The following is a 14897-nucleotide window of genomic DNA, read 5'->3' on the forward strand; positions in this document are numbered from 1 at the left end:
CTCTGTGAGCAGCGTCAGTATTGGGGCGATGGCTGTTTGAGCTGTGCTGGTGACGCTTGTGCCTGGCCCTGGCGTGACGGAGGTCGCGCACGGCTACGGGTGACCCCCGTAGCTGCAGCTTCACTCGCCACGGGTGGTGTCAAGGTTATGGTGCAGGGGAAAAAACTGTAGCGGCGGGGAGTCCCGTCGGCGCTACGTGGTGCTCTGTGAACCCCCTCCTGCTTAAAGGTCAGAGTGCTGCGGTCTCCAAACCTCACCTTCAGCCTTCCTTCCAATGCAAGGACGAAGAGCAGGGGTAGGATTAGCAGTTGGAATATGTATGTATCTACGCATATGCACGCCTGCGTGTATATAACTGTTCACGCTGTTCAGTGCACGGCATTGCACGCCCATCACAGGAGCAGTATTGAGTGGAGAGGTGTTGATGGGTACAAGCCCGCTGCCTCTGTCGCAGACTGGTTATATTGGACAGGCCGAGGGAGAAGAGCCATGGCAGCCGCTGCGCAGTGTGCAGGCCCAGGGGGACCGAAAGGAACCTTGGGAGCAGCTGTCAAACCTGACTTGTCCCAGTCAATTTGCACGTGCTGATTTATGGCTGTCCGAGATTTATGGCCGTCCGAGTCAACTCCTGTGTGGCTCCTGGCAGAAGTGTGGGTGTGCTGGTTTTGGGAAGTGATTGTAGGCCAGGGGCTGTATGCTGCCGCTGGGGAGTATGGTGACAGTGGGTTTTTTTGAAGGATCCAGATAACGTTGTTGTCAAGCTGTCTGTCCAAGTAACTATGAAATCAGACTGTCTGCACTGAATAGTCCGTCAGATGATACCTGTATTTCCTGTTGGCCTTTCAACATGCAAAACTGTGGGTGTTTTACGTCTGAGATAAACAGAGCACTTTCCTCCCTGCTGTTTTGTGCACCTGCATCCAGCTGTATGAAATGAGCTGTAAAATGCTGTGGGAGGTATGTGTGGGAGAGGGGATGTGGCATTTTAGTTGTCTTATTCACGGTTAAGTATCAAGTCCGTGGTTTTCAACTTATCTGCCAACTATCAGTGATCAACAAGACCGTGGTGAATCATCTGCAGCCAGTATGTGGAACATTTATTCTTAGGTACAGATATTTATACACATATATGCCACTTACAGACAATGTTGGGACTTGGTAGTGCTCCACAACTTAAAAAACATGGAAATTGCTGTTCTTAAAGAACTAGGGAAACAAAAGGGAATGAATAATTACGTATTTATTATAAAGGGAAAGAAATACAGTTTTATAAGTATTTTTCAGGATGGATCCTAAGCAAGAAAGATGCAGAGCCACAGATGCACAGTGACTGTGTTTCTCTGTGAGACCCAGAAAGCAGGAGTCAGTTGAAGGTCCCACCCTGTACCCCATGACCACTTGTAGGGTCACCCTGGGGTCTGTCAGATCATTATTTCAAATGCCTGTATTCTTGAGACGTCTTCCATTTTTTCAGTGCTTCCCTCAGGATTGTGGAAAGAAATAATTACCAGTGTCACAATGTAGGTTGGCTGTGTCTTGGAGACGTGACAGAAGATAGGGGATGAAGCCTTTACCATAGCTGCAGGAGCCACCAAGGTTCACCAGGACATGGAACTTGTGGGGCCTGCTTTCATCCACCTTAAGGCTCCTCCTGTATTGTCAGGGTAAAAGAAAGATTTTTAACTTTATTTTTTTTAGCTCATCCAGGAATCTGTAGGGAGGAGCTGTAAGGCTTCCAGAATGAGCTGACCATAAGTTGCATGCTTTGCCACTGGGTTTGTCGGGTCCTTGCTGACAGTGGAGAAACAGCGAGAGCAGGGATGCCTGTGCTGGCCTTCTTCCTGGAGCCTTTCTTAGGCTCCCAGTACCTCCTCCTTTTTCAGCTTTCCTTTACAGGGTGGGCTTCTGTCTTTTCCCAAGATCCCTTTCCATTTTTTTCACTCCTCTTTACTACAGTTCCCACTTGGACCCCCATTTTTGGCCTTACTCTCGTGTAACTTCTTAGGCCAGTTTACGGTATTGTCTCGTATCTCAGCCCGACTCCCACCCTCTCTGCATTTGAGTTGGGAGGCTTTTGGCAGTTTGTGCTGGCCCTTGCCCTCAGGGCAGTCCGCATCCAGAACGTTCTGTTAACACCATGTTTCTGGAGCAGAGCTTTAATACTTACCGAAAAAAGGACACATGTGACAGGCATATGAGGTTTTGGTCTGTGTTTTTTAACTCTGCTGCATATGTCGTCTTGATCTTTGCCCTGCAGCGTGAGCGTGCTCATCTGACATTGCCACGACCTTTTTTTTACAAAGGCCTGTGTAAAATGTTCAGTGTGTCTGCGCGCAAAGGCTGTGCTTGAGCCACGTCGACCTGACCCCTCTGATCATGTGCCACCTGCCTGGAGGAGGCGTGTGGGCTTCCTGTGGCACTAGCCCTGCAAAAGGCCCTTCCTGGTGCTGCAGAGGGGCTGGGCACTGCACCCGACACTCAGGCACCGCTGCTGCTGGGGCTGTCTCATGGAAGCAGGAGGGAGAACTGCTCTGTCCTGGAGTGCCGGGGCTGCTGCTGTCCCAGTGATGCCACCCTTTTTATTTTTAGGCCTGTTTATTGTGCTGTCTTGCATTGTCTTGAGCTTTAACTTGTTGTTCCATCGTGTTGAGCGGATTTGTAGGAGCAGGCCCCAAGACAAACAGTTATGCCAAATTTGAGTTGGTTAGAGCAGTGTCCATGTAACTAAGTATTAAGGGGCTCAGTGTTTACTGGGTGTTGCGTGATTCATTTCTGGGGCTAAGGTCTGTTCTAAACAGCACAGATTTCGGTATCTGGGAGAAGAGAATCACCAAATATTGATTCCAACCACCTCTTCCTGGTTGCAGCTGAAACCATTTAATGTGTCCTTGCAGTAAATACAAAGACACTTAGAATGAGGCTGACAAGAACAGAGTGAAAATCCTACTACGTAATTTAAAATGCTTTTCAGTTTTTGAAAATGTGATACTTGCCAACAGAAGGGGTTCCTCAAGGAAATGGCATGACGGTATGAAATTACAGGAGTGATGCTGTGAATCCTGACTTTCTTACGAGAACTGTGCGCTTTTGGTCCATACCCCACTGTTATTTGTCAATTTACCCATCCATGCAGAGGGGTTGACTTTTAATATTTCACCTGCAACTGTTTTGAAGAAGTATTTTTGTGCCCTTTTGATGCTAATATGATTGAAGTTTACAATTCTGCTCTATACAGATAATTTAATGTTTACCTCAACAACCTCTTTTTTTTTTTTTTTTTTTTTAGGTTTTGTACTATAGTCTGCTGTTCATTATAGTATTATTTTTTGTTGTAGTGGGTCTGTTTACTGTTTGAATTAGTGCTCTAAGGAAAAAACCAGGAATGCTGCCACTTGGAGAACAAAACTTAGCTTTTAGCAGATTTACTGGATTTTATTCTTGATAGATTCTTTTGTGATTTTGTTTTAATTAAAGGGATTTAGAATTTTCATGTAAGTCTGTCTTTTGTTAGCTTAGAGTTGGGTGTCCTTGTTGCATATAGTTTCTCACCTATGTGCTAGTAGCACTGAGGTTTTCTAGTTTGTCGTGTTTTCTTGTGGAAGTGTAATGGGACGCAATGCATGTAATGGCTGGATAGTTATGTTTTATCTTGGTCAGACAAAGGAGCAAAATACAAATATCCAGACAGAAATATTTTGTGGATTATGCAGTGATAAAGCTTTCTTCTTTCCAGCAGATCATGCAGCAAAAGAGCCAGTGGAGGATACGGATCCAAGCACTCTCTCCTTAACAATGGTATGTGTTTCTGGTCTAGCACAGTCAAATCATCATTGTTCACTACACTTATGTGATGCAGAAGTGAGGTAAAACGTTCAAGATGTTAACTCAAGCTGTGAGTAGAGGTAGGGTTTTGCTTATCGGTAAGATCGTACAAACAAATGTTAATTTACTAACCTTGTGCAATTAAAGCATAAATAAAAATACCAATAGATACATAAGCTGGATTAGATGGTATCAGCTGAGCTGTGTTACAGCCTCTAGAGGCTACGACAGTACCATTTTTTTAATTTAAAGAAAACCCCAATAGCCGAGAAAGATTGGTGCTGTCATTCTTATGTCTGTAGGGGTTGGAGGGGTAAGAAAACCCACCTAGGGCTTAAAATTTCAGTAGTACTAAGTTGTTACTCCTTCATGTACCTGTTGTATTTGATGAGCTGAAGCCATGGAAAGGTCAGACCAAACAGCAGTGCCTTTGGCCAGTGTGGGTGAGGCTCGGGAGAGGCCGAACAGCGTGCCGTAGTGCTCGCTGGCAGAGCAGCGCCGTTTATGGCAAGGGTTTGTGTCTTGGGATATTCAGCATGCCAGCCTTCTGCTGAGACAGGAGTGTATCAGGTCAAAGCAGTATGAAACTCTGTGAAGTCTTTGAAGAGTTTTTAATGGTTCTATGGGTTGTTTACTCTGGGGAAAAGTTACAGTGCCACGTAGCCCAGAGGAGACTGTTGTCTAATTTGGTTAAGTGAACAGACTGAAATGCATTGGTTTATTTTATGGATGGGAAGCGAGAAAGCTCTTGCTTTGCCTTGGTGTTTTCTTCCCGTTTTAAAGCTTTGCAACAGAGAGTCAGGAGGAAGCTCTTAAAATTTCACTAATACTTCAGTCCTTCACTGATCTTTCACTGGGATCTGTTATTGCAGTCTGTGTACGTGCATTTGTGTTAGCAGGTTTTAAGACAAAATACAGATGTTGAGATTGGTTTTGTGTACTGACTAAATTAGGTGCTGTGTTTTGCAAAGGGGAATTTTTAAAAGGTGGGGGAAAGTCGCTATGTCTGAGACAAAAGAAGGTTTATCATCCCCCCCCACCACCTTAATTTAAGATGTCTTTAATCTGTTTGCTTGGTTACGAGCCTCTACAAAAGCCACACCTACTTTTACGTAAGGGTAGGGGTCACGGGGAAGGGGATGGATTTCAGCTGTAATACTAAGTTATAACAGAAATCAGCAGCTATGCCTTTAAAAGTGATAATAGTTTTCTATTGCACATTAATATTTTTTCCTTTCAGTATGATAACATTTTAGTAAAAGCTTTTATCTGCTAAAAGAGCTTTTGAAGTCATCTCCAGTCTTCACATCTTGCTACTTAAATTCAAAATTTCTTGCCCAGTCTCTGCTTTTTCCCTAAAAAGTAATACCTTCAGAAATACCGCAGCAAAGCAGCAATCTCTATTACTGTGGCGTGTGGTGTGTGACTAACAGCTCAATTCCTGCATAGAAGAGTGTTACTATGCCTGATTGTAGACAGATCAACTAGTAGCAATTTAAGATACAACTATAATTAGGCAGTTTCTTATACTCTTTCTCCAGCATAGTTACACCTGAAATAACAAACATCTGTGTCTCTTGCCTTTTTGTGACAGACTGAAAAATATCCTGTCCAAGACACAGGAGTGCCTAAAGGTAAGTGTCGTGAATTCCGACTCTTCGGGCGTTGTAGGTTTGTGTCGCTGCGTGTGATACGACACCTGGTGTTATCAAACAGATTAAAATACTTTTCCCCAGATGTTTTTTTTAAATGTAGTGTTGTCTTCTGTACTTTTAAGGTCAGTTTGGGGTGTGTATACATATATATATATATATATATAACTTTTGAGATTTCCTTCCGAAGTTTAGTTTTGATCTCAAAAGTCAGTCTAAAACTGTCTTCAGAAGATTGGGGTGCTCAGTCTGGAAGGAAAATACAGTGGTGCCATCAAAACAGAGTGTTCCGAGGACAGGTGGTAGAGAGATGCTAATGTCAGAAGGTGGCTTTGAAGAGACTACAAGTGCCTTCAGTTATCAGGAATATAACCCAGAAATACCTTTCAAGTCTCTTGCCTCTGACTGCACTCTCAGCCCTCTCACCGATTAACTCTTCACGCGATCTTTTACCTTCAGCAAGTGTTCATACCATCTAATACAGTCTCTCTCTGCACGAGCTCCTGCCTCTCCTCACTGAAAATGGAGTGAGGGAGGGCAGGTTCTGTATCGCACTGAAGTCCAGTGCTTGGATTGCAGTGTGTGAATATCCCCTTTGTGGTTTCCTTGACGTGTGGGGTGAGAGTTTTTTTTGTCGTCCAAGGCTTCACCATTGGCTTTGTCCAGGGAATGCAGTGGCAGGGGCTCAGTTGAGGAGCGCTCTGCAGGTAGAGTGTTTTCCACCCCATGTTGTGCAGCGGGGACAGATACAGGCAGCTACGCGGAAGCTAGTCACAATGGAAACTTTTGCTGAGGAGCGTGAGCAATATACCACTCAGGTTAAAGAAAGGTTGGAGACTATTTTGGGGGGCTTGAGGGAGCCAGCCAGAGGAAACGAGCATCTCCTCACAAGTGCTGTTTAGTAGGGAAGGGGGATGTGGGATTAAAACTAATTTGGATTCATAAACTGCTGTTTATTTGCAGCCAGGTGGGGTTTGTTCCTTCAAATTGTTCATTAGCGCTAAAGCAATTTCTCTGTAACGTTCTTTTCCATGTCCTGGTTTTTATTTCACCCATGACATCAGGATCGCCTTGAAATTAATTAGATAAATTCCTAAATTTCCAAGTTTGAAATTTGAGATTGCATGTTTTAAATGTATTTGATTTAAAAAGGAAAATTGAGAGGAAGTAGAGATTTCAGCACTTTCTGTAGAAAGGAAGTTAACTGAGTTTCTTTTTAATTTTGGTTTCTGCTTCCTCTTGCTAAGTGTAAAAAGATGTATGTACTAATATAGCTTGACATTTCCCCTTTGAAGTTGAAGGTGATACAAATACCTCTCAATATTCTGTTTATTTCGTGATTTAAATTTTCTTCTAAGAAAGACTTTACATAACTATTCCTATAAAAACACAGACTTAAAATACAAATCTGTGAGCTAAAAGGTGTTACAGGTGCACAGGTCTGATTCTGTATAAGACAAACTATGTTGGCTTCAGTTGTAATGTTTAAAGAGACTACATTGGCCAAGGGTGGGGGCTGTTTTGTTGCTTTTATATGCCCATTAATGAATGGACCATTTTCGGGCTGTAACTAATTAAAGTTCTTAGCACCCTCTACCGATTATGGATTAAAGCTCAGTTGGGGTAACTTTTCATCTTGCAGGACTAGGCTTAATGTCTACCTCATGTTTTGATTATAATGTACTGCATCTGAGTGGAGGTAACAAATTCCACACATAATGTTTCCACGCAGATGAAGTGGAATTTTGATGCCCATACTCTGCATTTTCAGCCAGACTTCTTTTGTTGCTGCTGTTGTCATCTCTGGACCTACAGTCATTAAGATAAACATGATCCTTATTAAACATTTACCCTGCTAGGGGTGGAATACTATTTGGCTTTCAGTTTCAGCAGTCTTGTAAAACCAGAAAAGTCATGGGTTTGTTTTTTTCTTGCAAGTGTAAGGATGGATTATCTAATTCAGATCAATTTCTTGAGTGAGAGAGCACAAAGAAGAGATACGTCCTTATCTGATGATTCGTAAAGATATTAGCTGTTCTTTAATGAGATCTTACCCCTAAACAAACAGCAGAGCGAAATGTACCAGCACTACAAACCCAGTCACCACCATGGAGGATCCTGGTGTGTAAAACTGCGTAGAATATAGCCCCTTTCAAACTTGTGTTAATGCTTGGTCAGGACCTGACCCAGGGGAATTATGCAAATGGTTTGATGATGAGAGCCTTATTGCACATGCAGAGTGAAATTTGTCTGTTTGCAAAAGGTTCCCAAAGGGCTTATGCATCCCTTGTACCCCATTTTGAGGGCTGAAGTCAAGCTTGAAACTAAACGGAGTTTGTGCTGTACTGGAGAATGTTGTGCTTTTCGGTGGACTCCCGGGGCAGTTGATAAAAACACCTTGAAATGATCATTTCGGTGCTTCAGAAAACTCCAGCGCAGTAGAGATAAGTAGGATGAGCCTAGTTCACAAAGGGGCAAAATAAAAGGTAAATGTGTACTCAACAGTTATCGTTGTAAGTGTGATGAAAAAGGCAAAGCAGAGAGCGATAATACTGTCTTTAGCCTTCCTTGATGTACAGGCCTGGTTAATACTCTCTGGTCAGCTTTCTGAAAAAGGACATGAGTCCTGCTTAAAAAATGGCGTGGTGTTTGTTTCAAAACCAAGCGCTGCACTAATATCTGATGTCTCCAAGGATTGTTTTTCTTCACACAGTCGTCTCTGCCAATTTAAGATTTTGGGCTTTTAATACAGCATTTCCCAGTGACTGATTGTGGCAAGGAGTTAACTCATAGGTGCCTGCCATACAAAATTTATGTTTGATAGCCTTACTATTTAAATTTGTATCTGGGTGGAAGACCAGTGTTTCACAGTCTTTGTTTTAGATGAGGAGTACCTAACAGATCAAGTTACGTTGGAAATTGCATCTGTGAACATCAAGACCCTTACGTCGGATTCTGGCCTAATCCAGCAGGTAAGAAAAATGACACCTAAATGTGAACTAAGTTATTGCTGTTGATTAAATAAATGTTAACGAATAAATATATTTTCAGACTATGTTTGGAGAGCACAGAGTTACTCAGTAAAACAGAGCAGAAATAGACTCTCTTTTCACCAGTTGAATGAAGTGAGCTTTTGTGGAGAAGAGCAAAAGAAAGGTTATTTAGCCATTAACTTGTACTTTGTAGTTTAAATAGGTTTTGCTTAGTGTGTAGGTGCCGTGAAGGAGCGCTGACAGAGTGTTAAGGCTTTGTCGTGCATGTTCTCCCTCTTTCTTGCTGAAAACAGAGGCAGGGCAGAGAATAAGTGAAGTAGTAATCCTAGGGTTTGGACTCCTTGCGTTTTGCCCATAGGAAGGCATTTGACTGTTGTGCTTTGACTTTGGGACACTACTCTTCCCATAGTGAAACACTCTCCACTGTTCCTGAAATCTTAGGTTGCACAGGGTGGGCAGTACTGAGCGACCCCCATGATCCATGGCTACTGTCTTTCAAGTGAATGTTACTTGCTGAATTTCCAATTGATTCTCTTTGGGTTGAGCAGAAAACTTTGAGAAGAGAAATGAATAAGCATTTTCCAGCGAGACGAAGAATTAAAAGGAGTTCCTTATGCCAGAGTCCCAGCTGAATTTCATGAGAAACAAACATGGGTATGATATGCATTTCACAGATGATGGAGGTAACAATCTCATTCCCATCATCAAGAAGAGAGCATTTATTGCCAGCTTAGAATCACGATAAAGATATTTCAGTGTGTCAGGGTGTTAATGGTTCTACAGAGCTGAAAAACTTTCTGCTTGTCTTCAGACTGTGCATAGATTTATGGCTTTGATGAGACCTCTAGGGGTTGATCGGATTTTAGTTGTTGGTAAAAAGTATTCTTGCTTACCTTCATTTCATGGACAGTAACACTACATTGTCTGATGGCAATTACAAGAAAATGATCTTGAGTAAACCTGAGTGCCTTTGCCTTAGTACCTTGGTAAAAATGGATAATAACTGATCAGTAAAGCTACAGATTTTGAAAACAGATGAGTGGCACAGGTAAGTATCCCTGGTTTTCTTTTCACTTTTTGCAGCACTGTCCACTCTTGTTATTTTTTTTAATCACAAGACATGAGTATAATGGCATCTCCTAAAGGCAATTAGGTATTAGCTTTCACAATATGGTTTGAACTTTCATGAATTCATAAAGTCTAGGAAACATCACTGAAGCTCAGAACAGCATCTCAGCTATTGCAAATGAAATGAACAGTATTCACTTTTCTTTTTTCCCTTTGGATTTTATTTGCTTGCTTGTTTCTTTTAAACAGGTCTCTGAGGAGGCTGAGCTGTGATGGGCAGCTCCTCATTCTCCCAATGAGTTATCCTTCTGGGGGTTTGCTCCTCCGGGCTCAGTAATAACATTCTACCCCTTTAAGGGATTTGTGGGAGTGGAGACAATGACTACAGTCAGGATCTTCAGCTTTAATTTTTCTTAAACTTTGGATGCGCACCTGTTGCCATGAAGGCCAAATTAAAAACCAAAGCTCTGTCCAGGGAAAGCTTATGTGGTGCTAGTGGAAAAGCAGATTACTAGAAGGTAATGGCAAGGATTATTCTGTTGCCAGAGGCATGTGCAGTGTTAGATCTCTCCTGAGCAGAGAGCAGACATTTTGTGGGGTGAATTGGTGGTGTTGCAATAAAGAAATGCTGAAAACAGCATGCAAATGTTTCCTTTACTAACAAAGTCTAAATATTTTGAAGATTGTTTACCTTCTTTTTACTGCGAATGTATGCACGTTCACCACATCAACTGAAACTGCCCAGATGCTATTTTTAGTGGATTTCTTAGTAAAGAAGGTGTAGCAGGTAGGAGTAGAGTGTCTTATTACACTTTATTGTTACCCAGTTGACCTGTGTTTGCATGCACAGCCTGCAAAGTATTAAGAAGCCTGCTGTGAATGGAAGAACTACGCGATACAAAAAATGAGCAGTACTTTGTTGCAGCTATCTAAGGGGAAAATCCCCTTCTGCTTTCATCTTTAAACCCTCAACAGAATAAAGCTGTTTCACCTGGCTCCACACCCGCACAGTTAAAGTAAGGGCAGCTGCAGTTTCCCCGCAGCTCTAGCATCAACATGCTGTCCTTCCAGTTTTTAGATGTTGCTCTCTAAATAGTAAAATTGAAATGTTACGACGTGTGTTGCAGTCTCAAGCTGCTAAATAATTTCACTTTGTTTAATTAGCAGGCAGAAAGCCACTGAGTGAATGTTTACATCAAACAGGAGGAGGGTTAGACGTGAACCAGCAGAAATGTTCAAGTCCACCCGTTGTCTAGAAAAGCTTCTTATGTATGTAAAGCAATTTTGTAAAAAAAGCTTCTCCACTTTTCCTAGATGAGTGAAACAAGCCCTTTCTGCCATATGCTATAGGCAAAATTCTCCTTGTTCATTACCAAGCAGTTAAAACCCCACTTTTTAATCAAGCTGTATGAGTTGTTGAACAGCTGTTGAGGGCTTAAGAACGAATTACTCAAAAGATGTAACCCCCCAGCATATCATCGACACAGATCACATTGTTCAGTGGATACAAACAAGAGGGCCATTGTGTGACCCAAAGCATGACAGTGCTGCCTGAAAAGACTGCAGGTTGTCAGTGATTCCTCAAAACCAGATATATTCCCTGTCTGACTTTACAAGTAGTTCAGGGTTCTTCCACGTAATCTCCTGCCGCTTGTAAATTAGCCAAATAGTTATTCCGGTGTTCAAATACATTGTTTTGATTTAACGTTTGTTTTCTGCTTTGTAGCCGGAAGACAAAGAGATGCAAAACCGTGATGATGAATCACTCGCAGGTAATATGTGAGCTTTACTGTTCCGTGAATTTTATTCCTAGAATTTCTTTGAAAATACCTTATTAAAAGCTGCTGTTTGTTGTAACCAAGAACTGCCTGTGTAGTCAGTGCTTGTGGAGCTCATTTCATTACCAGTGTCACTTGGAGCTTCCTTTTTGTTCTAAAGGGGGTGGCGATCAGTCACGCAGATCATACGGAATATGTAAGTTGGGCTTTCCAAATACGTGTAGTACATCCATCTTCGGAAGAAATCTGTAACCAGCTGCCTGGCGTGAGCAGAAGCTGGCAGTGGAGGCTTATCCCATCACTGTATGAGGGGGTGGGGGTCGTGTGGATGATGTACAGCCCTGTTAATCTAACAGTGAACAACGGAGAATTTCCTGTTAGTAAGGAAGCTCGTCCTATCATGTAAGCATTAGGATCACGCAATTAGGTGGGTAGGAAATCATTTTCTCATCAGTATCTAACACTGGGCATCTTAGAAAAGCAGGATTCTTTATTATGCTTTCGATAGTCTGCACACGGTATAGCACAAGAAGCAGGTTGGTTTAGTTTTGTTTACATCTAACTGTGCCCTGTGTTTTCTTTACCCCTTCTTCCCTGCCTCTGTTGGAAGGTGAAACTTACTCTGGCATCCTTGCAAAGCAAAATGAGATGAGATTCAGATAGGGTGCTCTCCTGCCCTTTGAGCTCAGCCAGAACCTTGACTGGATTCCATTTGTTCTGCCTTGTTTGTGTAACTCAAACATGGTGTGAGTGAAGCCAGCAGATTTTGTCTCACTTCAGCAAGAGTTTAGGGTTCACAGGAAGAACAGATTAGTTCACAAATTCTGTAGAGAAGAGCTGCAAGGCCTGTGGAATACCTGTGAGCAAAGATGTCACCAGAACATGTTTCCCCTTAACAGGGAATCTGAGCCTTTTTATGTAGTGACGTGTCTGCAGCAGTGTTGTTGCTGCACGTCCCAACCTGTTGAAAACTTCAGAAGTTGTCTTTGGCCTGCTAAAAAAAGCAAGTTGATGAGCAATGTTACAAAAATAACAATAGCTTGTTCTTCCCTTACAAACAAAAACCAAAGTGCATGCAGAAGCTACATTCAGCTGAGCTGCTTCTATCAGCACGAATATTCAGAATAATGATGAAAAAACAACCACCACAATTTGACCAGTCTCTCTGGCATTTTCACACAGTCTGTCAATAATCTTGCAAATGAGAAAACCAACAAACACCTTGACGGAGGTTGTTGTCTGTATGAGTAGGTGGCACCGAGTACCAGATTTGCCCTTTGACAGAGATACAGTTCAGAACTCTTAGAGCAGCACTGATCCAGCACTTGTAAATTGTCTCTGCCTTATGTTGTTGTTTTTAATCACTCTTTTGATTACTGTCACTTCTCTTATTGTAGTGTCCCTTTTTCAAAGAGTTTTATCCCAAGTAGGACCAGTTCCTTATTTTATCCCAAGTAGGACCAGTTGCTTGTGACTTCCCTATTTCAAGCTGTACAGTGATGCTGGAGGACAGAAGCTTTAGAAGGTGCTCCTAGGCTGTGTCCACCATCTACTGCTCTTTGGCCATACCACGTTATCCCTGCCTTCAGAAAGGAGCAGGGACAGTTAAGGTCATATCTGGACCCAAAATGCTTAAACAATGCCCTACACCACTGCAGTGTTAAAGGTACTAGTTTTTAACTAGAAGTAGGGCTAGAACTGTTTGCTATCTGCTTTTCCAGGTTATTAATATGTAATGTAGTCTGATAGCAGCACATTGTTCGCAGTGCTGGGGAGATACTGACTGTTGTGTTTGGGAGCCCAAACGGCGATTTTCAGTATTTGATGCAGGGTTTTAATCCTTTCCATAATGAACATTTAAAGTAGGCCTGCTTGGTAGGCTAGGGACAGCTTTTATTTTAGGAGCCCTTACAAAGCAAAGGAACATCTCCACGTTTTCATCGTGTTAAAGGACTGGACGTTAATTGTGTCTGCAGCTGTCGGCAGAGATTCTCCGGGTGCAGATATTTCACGTTGTTATGAAGGCAGCAGCCCAGAAGTGCAAAACCTTTTCCTTCATCTTACAGCATACACATACAAGATACACATAATGCGTACGTGATCTTGTTGGTGCTGTAAGCAGGGGCTTTGGCAGATTGTAGCCGCTGGGTCTGGTGCAGAGAGAAGCCTTATTTTCATTAATACTTTGTAAGGAAAGGCATTACCTGTCACTATTCTGACTTCATTAGAACGATTCGCGGCAACATCGTACTCTTAACCCCTTTGTGCTTGTGAGGTTTTGTTCCCGGTGAAACCACAGCAATGGATCCTCACTTCTCTCCGTGTAATGGTTTTCACTGCAGATCTCAAGAAAACCTGCAAGGAAAATGGCACCTGCTCCTTGTGCTTATTCCGTGCACCGACCATCAGTGACATGCTCAATGATGAGGACTTGTTGTACACAGTGAGGCTAAAGCTGGATCCCTGCCACCCTACAGTAAAAAACTGGAGAAATTTAGCAAGCAAGTGGGGGATGACTTATGATGAATTGTGTTTCCTTGAACAGAAGCCCCAAAGTCCCACCTTGGAGTTCTTGCTACGGAATAGTGACAGGACTGTGGAGCAGCTGATTGATCTCTGTAAATTTTATAAGAGAATTGATGTTGTGAAAGTGCTGCTGAAATGGGTGGAGGAGGAATGGCCCAAGAGAGGGAACAGAACTTACCAGAATGACTTCTAGGTCAAAGGAAGTTGTTAGTCTGTACATGTTAAACGCTGGGACTAGCTGCTGCTGGTACGTGGGAAGCTTCCCTTGCGAGAGACAGAGCGCCTGTGCGGATGGTTTGTATACTGTGTAAGCTTTGTGTACTGTATACACTTACATACGTTCTGTGCCCTCCGCGTTGCAAAGAGGACCTTCCAGAAATGGATGGAATAATGCAGGTTGTGTTCTTGAGTCTACAAATGCCTTCAGGTTCTTTGCTGCTGTTCGTAGGCTTCCTGAGCAGAGGAGAGATGAAAGAGCTAAACCACTGGTTTTGCTGCAGCAGTTGTGAACCATGGCAGTTGTGTGCTGTTGTACTGGGAGAGCCACAATTAGAAGGCAAGTCTCTTGGCCTTTCTGGCAGGCCTTCCACAATTTTATATGTTCTTCCTAGTAGAAGGTAAGGGGTTGTTTTTTTTTTTTCTTCCTTTTTAAAATTTCTTTTTTTTTTTTTCAACGTTACGACACTGGGTTTGGCACAGGAACACCTCAGTGTTCCAGGCAGCAGTTGGAATTAATTCAGTGTTTCAACACCACAGTCAGGCAAACGAAGCTTTAAATCTCTTTTATAAACAAGAGTGGATGTTAAAGAAAATCAGCATAATCCTGCATCATAGTGCATATATTTGCTATAGAAGAAATCATGCAATTCAGAGAGACTTTCCAGCCCATAACTAATGGGGACCAAAGAAAAACCAACCCACAATTAAAACGCTTTATGCTTAAAATTACTTTCCAAAGTTCTGAAGAGAACGTACACTGTGAGGGCACGTGTCTGTTCATCACAAACGCCTCTCTCTCCGCAGTGCGTGCGACGGCTAATGCCTCACTCACAGTAGAT

General features: G+C 42.6%; 1 protein-coding gene across 1 annotated transcript; it reads left to right on the forward strand.

Annotated features, from left to right (window-relative positions):
- The first annotated feature begins 424 nt into the window (after nt 1–424).
- Nucleotides 425–14276, forward strand: EDARADD (EDAR-associated death domain). The gene is made up of 6 exons (XM_010161264.1): nt 425–650; nt 3734–3795; nt 5417–5456; nt 8358–8446; nt 11262–11307; nt 13656–14276. The coding sequence occupies exons 1-6, from the start codon at nt 425–427 to the stop codon at nt 14030–14032; spliced, it is 840 nt and encodes a 279-aa protein (XP_010159566.1). The 3' UTR covers nt 14033–14276.
- Nucleotides 14277–14897: the final 621 nt, after the last annotated feature.

Source organism: Eurypyga helias, unplaced genomic scaffold, assembly GCF_000690775.1.
Source record: "Eurypyga helias isolate BGI_N326 unplaced genomic scaffold, ASM69077v1 scaffold28891, whole genome shotgun sequence".
Taxonomy (NCBI): domain Eukaryota; kingdom Metazoa; phylum Chordata; class Aves; order Eurypygiformes; family Eurypygidae; genus Eurypyga; species Eurypyga helias.

Coding starts and splice junctions, on each gene's coding strand:
- EDARADD (XM_010161264.1), top strand. CDS start 425: ATGGGTACAAGCCCGCTGCCTCTGTCGCAGACTGGTTATATTGGACAG. Junction 3,796..5,416: donor GCACTCTCTCCTTAACAATG/GTATGTGTTTCT, acceptor TTTTTGTGACAG/ACTGAAAAATATCCTGTCCA. Junction 5,457..8,357: donor AGACACAGGAGTGCCTAAAG/GTAAGTGTCGTG, acceptor TCTTTGTTTTAG/ATGAGGAGTACCTAACAGAT.